The sequence below is a fragment of the Capsicum annuum genome, chromosome 11, assembly GCF_002878395.1.
Source record: "Capsicum annuum cultivar UCD-10X-F1 chromosome 11, UCD10Xv1.1, whole genome shotgun sequence".
Classification (NCBI taxonomy): domain Eukaryota; kingdom Viridiplantae; phylum Streptophyta; class Magnoliopsida; order Solanales; family Solanaceae; genus Capsicum; species Capsicum annuum.
In genome coordinates this window covers 232,420,313-232,437,522 of record NC_061121.1, presented here as the reverse complement: position 1 = coordinate 232,437,522, position 17,210 = coordinate 232,420,313, and the positions used below count along the sequence as shown (strand labels likewise).

The window sequence follows — 17,210 nt, the reverse complement described above, 5'->3', positions numbered from 1 at the left end:
AATTACTCCACCTTAGAATAGATAGCCTAATATATTAAATAAGTAATTAGGAAAGAAAAAAATTCTTGTAAACTTTTGAAAATATTCGTATCTTTTTTTTTTCTTCTTTTTTGCTTCAATTATTTTTCTTTTATTCCTTGATACGTTAATGTTCTACACATCATCAATTAATTCACACTAAAAAAGCAACTTTCAACAATTAATTAAAAAAAAGTTGAGGTTAATTAATTAAAGTGTGAAGTGTTAATGGTATCAAGAATAATATAGGGACCTAAAAGCCTTAAAAGGAGAATCATTAAAGATAAAAAGTTACTCCCTAATTAAATATTTTGTACTTAATTAAAAGTTATGTGTTTTTTTTTTCATCCGGTATCTGGTAGCCGCATTGAAGCCTGACTAATTTAGATGTGCATCGATTTTTTTATATTCAGGGCTCGAATTCGAGATCTTTGATTAAAGAAGGAGCAAACCTCATCCACTACACCACATCTTTGATGGTTAAAACGTATGTTTATAAAAAATAATACGTTCAATATCGAAAATCTTCAAGATTAAATTCATAGAAAATTTTTAATTCGCCTTTGAATACAGGGTGGAGCCATCTTTTATTTCATTTAAATCGCTTTCGACGAAAAATTATACTATTTTTACATGATTAAAACTATTTTAAATTTTATGTATATAAACAAATGTTAAACCCCCTTCGACTAGTTTGTATGTTACTTCTGATCTCTCAATAAAAATTATGACTTCGACACTGTTTAAATATGACCTCGAGCTCATCTTTATACAAGTTTACACAAGAGTTCGATTTATAAGAGGGACGACTTTGTCTCCATAGAAGATGAATAAATTCGATTTTTGATTTCTAGTCGATTGATCGAGTTAATTATATGGCTTAAAGGAAAAGCAACACGTTATATATATATATATATATATAAACATATGTTTGCTTCTTTCTTAAGTTCTAAAGTTTTAATACAAATTAATTGAATCAGTAAATTTTGCATAATTAACTAAAACAAATCTAGAAAAATCTAGCACCTCCTATCTTAATATCCAAAATTATATGATTATAGTGGAAAATATAATGATTAATAATATTGGAACAACACATTAAAGGACAATGAATTGTTCTAGATATACATTATCCTTTAAAGTTTAAATTACGTTTAATAGACTCAATCAAATGAAATGAAATTAGACAACGTCAATTGATATTGTCCATTTGTATGATTGGATAATTATCAACCACAACTAATATCTTTGATTGTTATAGCAAAATATTATATCAGATATATTTTTTTCTTGATTCGAGAAATTATCGAAAATAATTTTTTTATTTCATAAAAATAAAAACAAGGTCTACATACATTGTACTGTTTGTACCATATATTTATGATATTACACTGACTATGTTATTATTTATTATAAAAAAATATTGTGTCGGGCTTTCCTTTTGAGTTGAGTGTTGGGCGAGGTGTAAAGGAGGAAAAGCATACGGTGGTTACCTAGGCACCCAGAAAGGAGGAAGGATGTAGTAATCGATGAAATGCTTCGGGGAGTTGAAAATCATGCTTGACTTCTAGGCTTACCCGAGGCGAGGACTACCGCCGCGTAACATCATCTTGAACAAACCCCTACCGTACTTTCGGTGCGACCACTACCATTGATTCAAGGCCTAGTTGAATTACGGCTATCTCTCAAAAATAGCAGTATCGGGCCTAGGATTTAGGAGTTGTAGGTGCTTGTGAGATTCGAACACACATATTGACGCTCAAAGTTTTAAGGTTCTACTTGAAAATCAAAACATCCAGCTATCTTCTTGATTTTTTGACTTTTCTTTTTTAAAGCTTAAACCAATTTTTATTTATTTTTTATATAATTATACCTACTCTCCATCAGATTTAATGAATGTCAGAGTATAAAAAAATGCATATAGTTTCACCCCTGAGAAATAGCTCGATCTCTAGCTACATCACAAAGATAGGAATAAGGTGTATGTATATGTACAGTCTATCCTTCCCAACCCCAGCTATAAAATATACTGATGTATTGTTGTTATTAATTTGTTATGGTGCCGATACTTCTTTTGAGCTGAGAATTTATTAAAAAGTAGTCTTCTATATACAAAACTAAAGGTAAGACATGCATATATTTTATTCTCTCATTGAATATGTTGTTACTGTTTGTTATAAAGATTATATAATAACACATAACATAAAAGATTGATTTTACAAATAAATATAACTATTCTAATAAAATATTCTTTTAGAAAGTGACTTTTTATAAAGAAGTTTGATCATGTTTATCTCAAGACGTTGCGTAACTAAGCTTCTAATTAATAGACCAAGTGTTAGTTATTCATCTTACTAATATACTTTATTTATTGCAAAGATTTTAGTGAAAGTCTTTTTCAAGAACATTTATTTAGAAAATAAGGAAAATTCTAAAATATATTTGGCCCACAACTTCTACTTTTCAATTAATTAATTTAATGAGTTGGTAATGGTAGTAGCCAAAGATAAGTTAAAATATGTTTAAGGATGTAACAAAAGTAGTTCTCTTAACTAATCTTAATAAAATCAGTAGTTGAAGAGATTCTAGCTCCGTATAAATAGGCATGTGAAAGACGAGTAGGCAAGCATGCGGTTTGTACCGGTCATCTTTGAGTTGTCGAGTGACGATTGACTGATGGGACTTCCATCATGTAGTTAGGTACAAATAGGCCTGTGAAAGACGAGTAGGCAAGCATGCAGTTTGTACCGGTCAACTTTGAGTTGTCGAGTGACGATTGACCGAGGGGACTTTCATCATGTAGCTAGGTACAAATAGACATGTGAAAGACGAGTAGACAAGCATGCAGTTTGTATCGGTCATCTTTGAGTTGTCGAGTGACGATTGATTGAGGGAACTTCTATCATGTAGCTGGGTACAAATAAGCCTGTGAAAGACGAATAGGCAAGTACGCAGATTGTACCGTTTGTTGAATCGATCACTGATGCTTGCAAATTTTTATTTGATCACATCTATTTTAAGTGCGGTCTTTCTTTGAGCTCTACGTGAATGCGATATGCTTGGTATGTCAAGTTACTTTTAGTAATGACCACATGCACCAAGTGATCGAAGTTATATTAGTATCACTACATAATCGTGTAGCGAAATTAATTAGAAAAAATAACATAAATATACATCTTAACTCATCATATTTATACAAATTCTCTCAACTAATTATGTATCTTCGTTGGATGTATCGAAGAGATAATTATGTATCTTAATAGATTCAAAATCGAAAAAAATGTATCTGAAACTAATTATGTATCTTTACAAAGAAAAACTGTATCTTCGTTGGATGTATCAGGAGCTAATTATGTATCTTGACTGACTCGAATTTGAAATTTTCAGTAATTACGTAAAATATTGGAATTTTCTGTAATTAAGCTTTAAACTGTCGGGATTTATGTTGTTATACATGATTATGATAAAATTTTGTTTGTGTGTACGTGTGTTTTCTTAGCTCTTTTTTTGGGGGCGGAAAGTAAGGAGATCTATTCATTGATAGGTAAAAAAAAAAGTACGAATAGAAATTGGATTGATGATAAAATAAAATTTTGAGTCGCAAATGAAGTAAAATTGTTATTAAAAAGAAAAACATATTTAGTGTAATTTTATGATAACTCTAATACAATTTTATTATTTGGTACTATATGAAAATAATAGGAGGTGGAATTTAATTTTGTACCAACAAATTATAAGCCAAAGTTATTATGTTGAAAGGTCTTTGTACTACAAAAACAAAAAAGTAAGATGATAATCAATATGAGAGTGGAAATTTATAAAAATTAGGTAGCTGTCAAATTTAATAAATTTAATACTCCCCCGTCCCATGTTACTTGTCCCAAATTGGGATGGCACAATAATTAAGAAAAATCATAAATGATTTGGCTAATTTATCAAAGTACCCCTATTAAATGATGTTTACATTTTAATTTAAAGAAAAGGTAATTAATGCAAAGGATAAAACATGGAAAGAAAAATTTGTCCTATCTTGATAAGTAAAATGGGACAAGTAAAATGGAATATCAACTTAGTCAATTTGGGACGGGTAAAATGGGACGGAGGGTGTAACATTGTACAAAGTAGTAAAATTTAATATAGTATATGCACATATCACTTCTCAACTTATCCAACATAGCAATATAATAATAACTAATTTAAATACTTTTTCAATTTAATTTTCTTAAATTGATATTAGAATAGAAATATAACAAACTTTTGGTGTAATAATTGCATAAACCATCCAAAAGAAGGAGTCATTTGTTAACTAAAATTGATGTACTATCAAATAATTTAATTTTTTTGGTACATAAACTAATTAAGAAAAAAATCAATATTTTTTGAAATTTAATTTTGAGATCCAAATTTAATTAAAAGCAATTGAGTGGAAATACATAAGTAAGAAATGACTTTGAGTGATTTTTTTTTGAAGTCTTGTATATATTATATACAAGTAAACCCTTGTGGTGGGGCTTTTCCCAGACGTTGCTCATAGCAAAAGCTTTAATGTATTAAGTTGTTCTTTTTTTTTAAAAAAAAAAAGTAAATATTAAATTTCTTTGACTTCTTTGCGCGTTTGTTACTTTAAATTTTGAATTTTCCTAATGATAATTCTGATTCGTCCGATAATTACAGCCACAAGTGTACCTTATATTCATGTTTTTTTTCTTGAAAACTAACTAAAGCAAAGTATCTAGTACCCTGAACTATAATCAAATTTGTTACGACACACTTCATCTTCACGAGGATTTTATTACCCACTGAAACTAGATTTTATTGTATTTTTGTCAATCTTTTTAGCTAGTGTGACATCTTTGGCGTGAACCCCATTTTTATATAATAAAGGTGTCACGTCAGAACAAAATGATGACAAAAATACGCAAAAAATTGAGTTCAGGGGTAATAGGATCTCTTTGAAGTTGGAGTATATCATAACAACTTTGATCCTAATTCAAAGTTTTCTTTTTTTCCCAAGGTATCCCCACAGCCAGCAGCCGTGAGATTAATCTTCCGTTCCTCTGTCAGCGCACTAAGCGGTAGGGAACTGACCACAGAACTTGCTCCATTTGCCGGAGGCGGGAATCAAACCCTGACTTCTTGCTTAAGGTACATGACGCTCAATCTAATTCGAGGGTTATCTCAAACTAACAATAGCAAAGTGAAGAGAAAATAAATACTACTAATACATAATGTATTGATTCTAAGCACTATAAACTTAAGAGTGTCCATATTATATACCAAAGTCCAAAATGTATATATGCCCCACAAACACAATAACCTAAAAACATTGATGTGCCCTATTCATTTCAACTCACATTTTGCTTTTTTCAGATTACTGGACCATATTATATACACTTTTTATGTTCAAAATCACAATCATGAGCCCATCAAGGCCCTAGGTTATGTGGTACATAATTACTTTGTGATCATATTAGTAATAATAATCATATCTATTACTTTGCTTATTGAGTAATCACCTTGTAGATTATTACTCAATGGATAAATCAATTGACCAACTAGTTTTCTTTTTTTGTGAGTTACATGGCATCCTACATAATATTTCATGTGTTTTTACTCGATCAATTTAAATCAAGTTAAGGTATATTTAGAATTACATTCTTAAAGTTAGAATGTTTTACTTGCTAGTCCAAACCAAATTAAGATATTCATATCTAGGGGTGAATAATATGATATGATATGGTATTTGAAACTTTAGTAGGGTAGTTTCGGTATTCGATTTTTAAAAATATGATACCATTATCATACCATATTAATTCGGTATGGTTCGGTATTTTGATGATCATTTTCGATATTTTGCGATATGGTAATCGGTAACCAAATTTTGTTCAACTTCGACAATATATACTCGTGTAATAAAGTATTATTACTTTGACTTATCAAAAGCACGCCTCAATTATATCGTAATTACACATTTGAAAATATTTAAAAGAAGCAGAAACAACTCTTCTTGTTAGTCAATTACAAAAAAGAAGACATTACAATCATGATAGAGTAGCCAAAGTTTCAATATCTTAATATTTTTATACTAATACTAAGTTGTATATATATATATATATACACACACACATACATACTTACTTACTTCGATATGAAATTCGGTATTTTAGTATGTCATTTATAAATACTGAATATCGTGCCATATACCCAAAAAAATTAAAATATATACCATATACCGTACCAAATACCATAAAACCAAAATCACGGTATTAAAAATTTCAGTTCGATATGATAATTCGGTATATATCACACCATGTACTTGGATTTGTTCCAAGTACAATTATATTGGTTTGGTTTATCCAAGAAAGAAAAAAAGATACATGAGAACCCAATAAATTGTAATGGGACCTTTATGTACCCTCTAAATTCTAAAAAGTCATCATAAAGCCAAGATGATAATTGAAAGGTTTTAGATTCCCTTCCCTTCATGTTAAGTCAATAATAGTAGTATATCATCATGAGCTATAGGATTTTTTTTGTCTTTAATTATAGATCTCGATTTTAAGTTTTGAAAATAATAATAAAAAATGGGATAAATATTCAGCACTTCTTCGAACTATGGTCAAAGTTGCTACGACGCACTCCAACTTTACATGGGTCCTATTATCCCCTAATTTTAATTTTAACATATTTTATCATCCGTTTGTGCTGACATGATACCTTTATTACATAAAAATGAGACTCACATTAAAGCTGTCACGTCAGCTAAAAAGATGTCACATCAGCTAAAAAAGGCGATAAAAATATACTAAAATTGAGTTCTGAAATAATAGGACCCTTGTAAAGTTGGAGTGCGTCATAACAAATTTGATCATAGTCCAGGAGGCACTGGATGTTTTAATAAAAAAACTAATAATAAAAAGCATTTTCCTTTAAATGAGTCTTATCTAGTCAAATTTGATATCGTTAGATGGATTGAACTTCTTCATCCGTCATAGGTCTCAGATTTAAGTTGTATTTAGTTAAAAATATCCTTATATGAAGTGACTATAATAGGTCTTACGCTACGCATATTTGATTTACCCTAGTTTACGGTCAGATGAATAAGATTTCGTGTGACTGCTCAGACTATGTTGAAATATTTTTGAGACACTAATGAGCGAGATGTACTTCTATCTAACGACAATATCTTCTGTTTCGTCTAAATAAAATTCGACTTAAAGTAGATATCGAACATCGAATGAGAAACCAGAAAGTGGTACTAATCCTTTAGCTTTGAGACATATGATTGAGCAAAAGACAGTAGATGAAGACCCTACTAGATGTGGAGTGTGAGCTGTTTTAGCACATGTAATGCTAGCTCTACATTTACACATTTTTGAAAGCCATGTGATGAATTATTAGCAAAGAATTTTTTTTGTTGCATTTAATATTGTCTTTTTGAATGGAAACCACTAATGATATAATTCTAAATTGTGTAATCACATTGCCTAGATATTTATGATACTTGTATTAGATTATTTATTTAGTAGGAAATTCGGTGCACTAAAGCTTCTGTTATGTGCGAGGTTTGGGGATTGGTCGGACCATAAGGTATATTATGCATAGTCGCACCTTGTATTTATGCTAGAGGTTGCTTCCACCACGTGAATCACGTGGCATAAATAATATGTATTTTTGTCAGATACTGTTTTCCAGAAGTTGTATTTCTGTCGGAGGTTGTTTTCAGTAGTATGAAGTGTTTTTCACGACTTGAATCACGTGGCATCAACATTACCAGTTACTTCAAGTCTCCCTTTCACTTAGTGATTTACCTAATATCAAAAGAAAAACACTTCATCTATAATATATTAAAAGTGTGAAGACCCTTGGAAAAGTGAATTGAACTTTTTGTACTTCATTAAAAATCTTTGTAATAGACAAAATAGTCTTTTCACGCGTTTTCTCTAATTATAGTCATTTAATTATCATCCTACTAAAATTGACTAAAATTTTAATTCTTAAATCTTTCCTTATTTAAAGTATAAAAATTATAACTAAATACTTTATTGGTTCCAATCATATTAACTAAAATATTGATAAAATAAAATATATTAACATAATTGTCGTTTTTTCTCTCTATATGCTCCCCAATTATGATAAAATAAAGTCAAACTTAAGATACTTAGTCCTTTAAAATAAAATAAAAATCAAAAATCAAGTTGTGAAAATTGTTATCATAAATTAAATAGTTTTCGTACCCAATTGTTACCATAATTTTATCTATATAAATAATTTTCGTACCCAATTGTTTGATGTAGTATTAGGATTGGCCCTATTTTTTACTCATAGATTTTACTTTTTTACCTTTGAAGGAAGTGCAAAAAATTTAACATATTTGATTTTCACTTTCAAATAAACAAAAAATTATACTTAGGTAATTCCTATTTAGGAAAAAAGACTTGTAGTTCTATAAATTGGGGATCCTTTTCCTTTTAGGAGAAACTATTCTCCCGATTAATCCTTTTTCGTTTATATCACTCATATGTACATCAATAATTGATCAAACCAATTTAATAAAGTTTTAGCATATACGAAATTGTTTGTTCTCTATATTATTTTACTTCGTTTTCTTTGTTTTGATATTCAGTTCCTTAGTTTTCTTTTACGATTATTGAAGAATAATGTTTTATTTTGATGAATATTTATTTTACGTTTTGTCATATAATCGTTAATTGTGTTTAAATCTAATCTGCATCTATTTTACGTTTTCTCTTCTTATTTTCAGAACTAGAATGAGATGAAAATTTTCGTCCACAAGATTATCGACTTCAAAGAATGAAGATCTTTGTTATCAAGGAGGACCAATTAATACAACGTTTTTTATTTTTATAATGTAAGAAGGATTAATTAATACAAGATTTTTTATTTTTTCTTTTATTTTTTACTATAAAATGTAACACTTCTAAATTTTTAGTTAGATTTAATTATATATATTTCATGTTCTACGTAAAGTATATCAATTACATTTATAGTCATGTGGTTTAAATATATATTATCTTACACCTTTTGATTTTCAATTGCTTCTCTTCTCATGTTTGAGGTGCCATTCTATAACCTTGGTATTTTTCCTAATTAGTTTACAGTTTGTTTTAAATGATTTTGCATGGTTTTGTATGAATATATTAATTTTATGTTTAAGTGATTTTCGGATTTAATAAAACCATCAGTTTACTTATTAATCTAGACATATTTTCTTTTATAATATCAAAGAGATTTTATCAAATTGAATTCATTAAATAAAATTCACGCGGGAGACGCGTATAATAATAATAATAATATATTAAAAGTGTGAAGGGCCTTAGAAATGTTGTTTGAATTTTTTGTCCTTCATTAAAAGTCTCTTATTTATACAAAAACATCTTTTCACTATCTAATATTTAAGAGTTGAAAATCAATTAAATATATTTATGGTAAAACCTTTCCTTATTAGAAGTCATCAGAATTAATGACAACTAATACTTTTTTCCTAAATCAACTAAATTTGATTTTAAGAAGATTTACAAATTTAGGTATAAATATAAAAGTATTAGAATAAGAAAAAATTTTAAAATATCAAATTTCTAAAATTTTAAGTACGTAAAAAGAATATAATAAATGATTATGTAAATATTCGAATTTAAAAATAAGAAAAAACTTTAAATATATAGAAAAAAAATAATTGTATCACAAATATGGTTTAAATATATAAGTCACTTTTAGCCTCTGATAGCAAGAAAAGAGGTACTGCATGGCAAACACAAACACGATGATCCATCAACCACTTCAAACTTCTGGTGGTAAAACATATATGTGCTTACCGTCTATGTTTACATTATTATATTAAAGTGTGAAGAGTCTTTGGAAAGTGATTTAAATTTTTATACTTCATTAAAAATCTCCGCAATAGATAAAATTATTTAATTTCAAATAATTAAATGTTACATGTGCGATTTAACTAGTATTAGTGAAAAGCCTTTAAGTCATAATCCATGGAAATTATTATACTGCTAAATCATCAAATTTCAAAAATTCTCACTCAATGTATAACAAGCATCTAACATATATATATGCACATTGATTAATAGATATATTATACAACAATTATATATTAATTATACATTATATACTGATTAAACTTTATACCTATAAAGACTTAAGTTTTTTTTTTAAAAAAAATTGTGGTGTTATTGGGTTACAGAGTAGTATAACAATATCAACCATTAGGTGGATAAAAAATGTTGAAAGTCATTTTTCATGTTTGGGCCAAAAGTATCTCATGAAATTTTATTTATTTTGTGACGTTCGTGACGGAGGGCAAGCCTTTGAAGAAGGACAACACATTACGCTTTAGGGCACAGGAGAATTTCACATCGGAATACAAGAAAAAAAGAAGAAGTTAAGAACCTTATAAGAATGAGTTCAGAATCAACAGTTGAGGCGCATTTCGAGTTAAAAACCTAAAGGACAAATCCGTGTCGGCAGAGGCCCGAAGCGGATGATACTTTAACAGTTGAATCAGTCTCGTTACAGATGGTATCAGAGAAAGACCATCCCACAACACAGTGCATTCCTAGATTGCGTATAAATAATCTTGAGATTATTTTTTTTTACGTATCGAACATTAAAAAAAAAAAAAAGTAACTAGCATTGTCATCCCCAACTCCTAGGCCCAAAAAGAAATCAAAAGCCCGAAGTAACTTTGAAGATTTTTTATGGGCTATGGCCCTTTAACCCAAACCAACCAGAAATGTGTAAAACTTTAAAGTGGGATAGCCATTTGGGATCTGTTTAAGTTTTTAGCCACTTTGCCACACTTTAAGCTTAAGACTATTTAAGTTTTAATATTCCAAACTGTTAAAATTTATATAGTTAAAATTTGTAAGCCTTAAGCTTAAAGTGTGACAAAGTTTTAATATTAAGCTTAAGTTTTAGTTAAAAATTTGTATGATTTACTTTAATTGTTACTTTTATTAAGAATGTCAAAACAAGGTTTCAATTTTTCTTTTTGGCAGGAATTCAATCTTTTTTTTTTTTTTTACCAAAGTTGGAGGACTTAAATTATTTACTGAAATTTATAACTTCGAAAATCTTATTAAATTTAGAAATTATTATCCAAAGTCCATCTCAAAATTACGTGTGTGTATATATAGAGAGAGAGAGCATGTTGCTCAATTATTTTAATACAAGATTTAAAATCCAAATAGAGCAAACAAATTTTATCCTTCCTAGTTTATCATTCAAGTAAATATTTATGCATTTCACCCCTCTTATATCTCTTGCAATGTTATTTCTTGTAGGTTTACGTGGAAGTTAAACGTCAAATCAAGAAAGCGATAAACAAAAGGAAATAAGTTTGAAAAAAGATATTTTCTTAATATTTTTTTTCATTAAAATCAATTTTGCTCGAAAGAAATTTTTAAACTATGATTTTAAAAGACATAAATTATAAATGGAGTTGGACTTCAGTTTTTGTAGCTCATTTAAAAATAGGGTTTTTTAGTTCGACCCGAATAAGTTCATGGCCCGTGGGTTTGAGCAATGTAGATTGGGCTAGCCTGTGGACTGACCCGTAATCAAATACATGCAACTATTTAAATTGCTTGTTAGTATTTTTTTTTGTTCGAAAGATATCATGTCAAAAGTTATTTAATTTTGCTATTAGAAGTATTTTTTGAGGTGTTGGAGACTTAATTAACAAGTATTAGCACTATGTAATATTGTCTGATAATATTTATGTTTATTAACATTTTAAAATTAAATTATAAAATATTATTTTTTTAAAAGTGGACTGGCCTATGTGGCCCGCAACCCACAGAGTAATAGTGTGGACTTATATTTTTTGACCCTTTATTTTGATGGGCTAGCTCAATCTGACCCGTCAAACTCAAAATCCATATGGACTAATCTGAATGGACCGAAGCGACCAGTATTCACAGCTCTATTTTTTTTAGGTGATAATAATTGGTCACAAGAAAGGATATTATTGAATATTCCATAGTGGGATTTTACTTTTACACCATGATCACATTGAGATTTCTATGTATCAACAAATTTCATTATTGCCTATCATAATCACATTGAGATTTCTATGTATCATGTGATCTCTTTCACATGCAACTTTTGACCTTTCCAAAAAAACAGGATAATTCACCATACTTTGAAATAAAGTACTAACCATTTCTAATTTTCTAGGATAATTCACCATACTTTGAAATAAAGTACCATTTCTAATTTTCCTTTTTGATTTTTTTTTTCATTTGGTACTGCGTTATCTATTTTGAAGCATGATTAATTTAAATTCGTGTTAAGAAGTTTCACTTTAGAAAAATGTTTCCTCAGGACCAGAGTCAGCTCTTTGGTAGGGGTTCATTCGACCTCTTTTCGACTGAAAAATATACTGTATCATTTATACATGATTAAAATTAATTTTTATGTATCTATAGTAAATGTTAGAACCCCTTCGATTAGGTTTTCTTCAAATATTGAACTTATAGCGGTATAGTAAGATGACAAAGACTTATAACAATATATCTCTGGCCTTCAAAAAAAAAAAAATTTATTCATGCTCTGGATTTTTTTTTGATATTATAGTTTTTGAAGAATTTAAGTAATATATTTTCGAAGAGTTCGAACAACGACTTCTATCTTTCATGAAATGCCTTCGTAGTATAGTAAGATGACAAGACTTATAACAATATATCTTTGACCTTTCAAAAAGTGATTTCATATTCGTGCTGGATTCTTCAGATATTATAATGTTTGAAGAATTATTTAATAATATTTTTGAAAAATTCAAGTAACAACATATACCTTTCATGCAATTCTTTGTGAAAAATCTCAAGAATCATGATCCTTTAAGCTCTAGGATTCACTAGGGAGATTTTTACTTGCATTTGATGTATAAATAGTTATATTTTTAATACACATAATATGTTATTCTCCTGAGCTTTATGTGTGGTTAATGTTATTATTTTTATATATTTTTTATTTTTTCTAAAGTAAAAATTCTGCCTCCTATGCTCATATTTTTTTGATAAATTCCTTTATGTGTAGGGACATCCCCCCCACCCCCACCCCCAACCTTCCATTGTGGTCCAATAATATATAGCAAAAAAAAAACATACTTTGGATGTTTGGGTAATGTTTTACTTGAGTATATATTAGTGACATCATGGAGAAAATTTCTTTATATGTCATTAGTCTATCAACAATGACTATTTTTTTATTCATTATGCTAATGGATTTTTTCTTCTCATGGAACTTTAATACTGTATCATAAAAAGAACAGAATTTAAAGAACAAAAAGTTAACATGTGACAGAATTTTGAAGGGTTCTTTCGAAATATATAATAGTTTTTCAAGCTATATATGCATAAATGTATATAAAATTTATTTTAAGATTAATGGATACACGTGCACCCCCTACTATTATAGGTTAGGTCTGCTCCTGGGGGTTGAATCTTTAAAACCTGCACTATACTTTTGAGTAATACGACATGCAATTAGTGGTGGAGTCAGAATTTTCACCGAGGAAGTTTAGAAGTATATATACGAACTAGTCCAAGGGGGTTCAACATCTATAAAAAATATATTGAACCATGTAAAAATAGTATAAAAATAGCATAATTTTTTATCGAAGAGGGTTTATCCGAACCTCCAGGAGCAAAGGTGGCTCCACCACTACATGCAATTAATAACATTATTTGAAGAGTTCGAACAACATTGTACCAAAGTACCAGTGTGCTTACATTTAGTATGAACTTAAAATAATCTAAATTATTGAAGATTTAAAGGAAACAAGAAGAAAGTCCCTATCATGCAATTTTCACCATATACTATATAGAAAAGTTCAATTTTTTAATACTCATCTCTTAAGTATGACCAAAAAAATCTCCTAGATTTGTGGCTCATTGAGTGTTTTAATCATATTGTTTTATCTTAGGGTGTGTTTGGTATGAAAGAAAATATTTTTTAGTTTTTTTATATTTGATTGGCTTATATGTTTTGGAAAATATTTTCCAAATCAACTTATTTTTCTTAAATCTAAGGAAAATGACTTCTCTTCAAAAAGTAAGGCAAACATTTTCCAAAACTCTCTTTCAATCTCATTTTAAAGTTGAAATGTTCATACAATTCTCAAAATCATCTACCTCGCCCTCGCCTCCAATACCCTATCAACCCGATACCACCTTTACCCCTACCCCCACCCTTACCCTTACCCCCACCTCCACCCCCACTCCCAAAATTCAATTATTTTAAAAAGTATTTCAAAATATTTTCTTAGTCCATCCTCTACCCCCACCCCACCCCTACTCCTCCCAGCCTCCTTCCAAAAACAATATCTATATTTTATTAAAAAATTCAAACTTTTCTCTTACCCCTTATCAGCCCTCTCTCCCATCCCTCCCCCTCCCCCAACCTAAAAAAAAATAAAAAAAATTTAATTTATTTTTTTAAAAAATTCAATTTTATTTTTTTAAAATCAATATTTTTCTTCCCCTTACTTCCCTACCCTGACCCCCATCTCCTACTACCTCCACCAATTTTTAAATTATTTTTTCAATAAAAAAAATTCAATTTTTTTTCTTACCTCACCCCTACTACCTACTCTGACACCCCACCCACCCACCTATTAATGCTCTTCTCAAAAAAAGATTTAATTTTTTTAATTTATTTTTAAAAAAAGAATTCTAAAATGTAGTTTTAGGCTTTAGCTAAACATTAAAATGTATTTTTTTAAAAATATTTTTATATTCACCAACCAAACATAACGAAACAAGTAAGAAATTAATTTATATTTTCCTTCGTACCAAACAAACCATTATTATTTTCTTCCATAGTTCTCACATCACTTTTCTTACTTCTTTTGACCTTTCAACTGCTCTTTGATTAGTTGAATTTCCCATCAACTCTTTGTCCCACTCACTTACCAACATGAGCTAATCAGGATTTGAAGTTTACTAATTTTTTAATATAAATATAAAATTTTGATCAAAGCTATTGAGTTCGATATAATTATATTGTAGATTCGCCCCACCTCACTAACTAACATGAGCTAATATACATTTTATATGTAGAGTCCAGCTTAAGATTTAAGTTTGTAGATTCTAGTTTCTAAGATAGTTGGTTTCTTAATATAAATATAGAATTTAGGTCAAAACTTCTAGTTCAATATCCGCCTCCACTCACTAACCAACATGAGTTAATACACATCTTGTATACTGAGCCGAATATAGAATTTTAAGTTTATAGGTTCTGGTTTACAGGATAGTTGGTTTCTTAAAACAAATATACGTGAGTTTAATAGAACTACTATATTATAGATCCAACCTTGTTTATAAAGTACACAAAAACCAAGTGTATAGCAATTAGAGAATATATATATTTATTATCTTCGGTCATTTTGTTTGTTGACTTGATATATTTTTGAGAAGAGGAAGAGAGATATGGGAGAGGTGCCAATGGGGAAAGGCCATGAGATATTGCAATTCACCAATCATGTTGTTCAAGGTAGGTGGTTCTCTCTATTTGCTTCTTTTCTCATCATGGCTGGAGCTGGTGCTACTTATCTCTTTGGAACTTATTCTAAAGAAATAAAAGCTTCACTTGGTTATGACCAAACAACACTTAATCTCTTAGGTTTTTTTAAAGATCTTGGTGCTAATGTTGGTGTTTTATCTGGTTTACTTGCTGAAGTAACACCAACATGGTTTGTTTTACTAGTTGGTGCAGCCATGAATTTCAGTGGCTATTTCATGATATGGATATCTGTTGTTGGCAAGGTGTCAAAGCCAAAAGTTTGGTTAATGTGTATGTATATATGTCTTGGTGCTAACTCACAGAATTTCGCGAATACTGGAGCACTTGTTACATCTGTTAGAAACTTCCCTGAGAGTAGAGGGAATATGATAGGTTTATTGAAAGGTTTTACTGGACTAAGTGGTGCTATAATGACACAGTTGTATTTAGCTGTATATGGAAATGATGCGAAATCGCTTATTTTGCTTATAGCTTGGCTTCCTGCTGCTATATCTGTGGTTTTTGTGTACACCATTCGCGAAATGAGAGTTGTTAAGCAGCCGAATCAGCTGAGGATTTTCTACTATTGTTTGGGTATAGCCATCGTGTTGGCATTGTTTCTTATGGTCATGACATTGGTTGAGAGGGCGGTTTCGTTTTCTCATGCTGCTTATGTTGGTACTGCTGCTACGGCTTGTGCTTTGTTGTTTCTCCCTCTTTTGGTCTTCGTTCGAGAGGAGTTGGGTGTGTTTAACCGGAAAAACTTGCCTATAGATCCTCCACCACGAGTGATCACCGAGCATCCACCAACGCTGGAGAAAGAAGATAAATCTATAATAACCTCGGAAACCAAGAAGTGTTTTTGGTTCAATGACATTTTCTTGAATAAACCAGAAAGAGGTGAAGATTACAGTATATTGCAAGCACTGTTGAGTACCGATATGTTGATTCTGTTTCTTGCTACGTTCTGTGGACTTGGAACGAGCTTGACTGCTGTCGATAACTTGGGACAAATCGGTGAGTCTTTAGGATATCCAACAACAACTATCAAGTCATTTGTGTCACTTCTCAGCATTTGGAACTTTTTCGGTAGAATTTTCTCAGGATTTGTCTCAGAGGCATTGCTTGTTAAGTACAAATTCCCTAGGACACTTATGATGACATTAGTCCTTTTGTTATCCTGCATTGGCCTTCTTCTCATCGCGTTCCCATTCTCCGGCTCAGTATACATTGCATCAGTGATCATCGGGTTCTCATTTGGCGCGCAATTGCCATTGCTCTTCTCAATCATATCAGAGCTTTTCGGATTGAAGTACTACTCCACATTGTTCAATTGTGGTCAATTGGCTAGTCCTCTTGGCTCATACATACTGAATGTGAAGGTTACTGGACCGCTCTACGATAGAGAAGCATTGAAGGATCTCGCGAAAAAGGGGTTAACTAGATCATCTGTTAAAGAATTGACATGTATCGGTAACCAATGTTATCGACAGGCTTTTATAATCTTGGCTAGTGTCGCCTTCTTTGGCGCGCTATCATCGTTGATTTTGGTTGCAAGAACTAGAAAATTTTATAAAAGTGATATATACAAGAAGTTCAGAGAACAAGCTGAGGCAACTGAGGCAGAATTGGCTTCAACAAACAACAAATAGGAT

General features: G+C 30.1%; 1 protein-coding gene across 1 annotated transcript in view; it reads left to right on the top strand.

The window, feature by feature from the left end:
• Positions 1-15,143: 15,143 nt before the first annotated feature.
• The window catches only part of LOC107847481 (protein NUCLEAR FUSION DEFECTIVE 4), a 5,315-nt gene continuing 3,248 nt past the window's right edge, over positions 15,144-17,210 (top strand). The window contains exon 1 of the mRNA XM_047399923.1: positions 15,144-17,168. Coding sequence (XP_047255879.1) covers positions 15,483-17,168 — 1,686 coding nt within the window. The 5' untranslated portion in view covers positions 15,144-15,482. The remainder of the gene's footprint in view (positions 17,169-17,210) is intronic.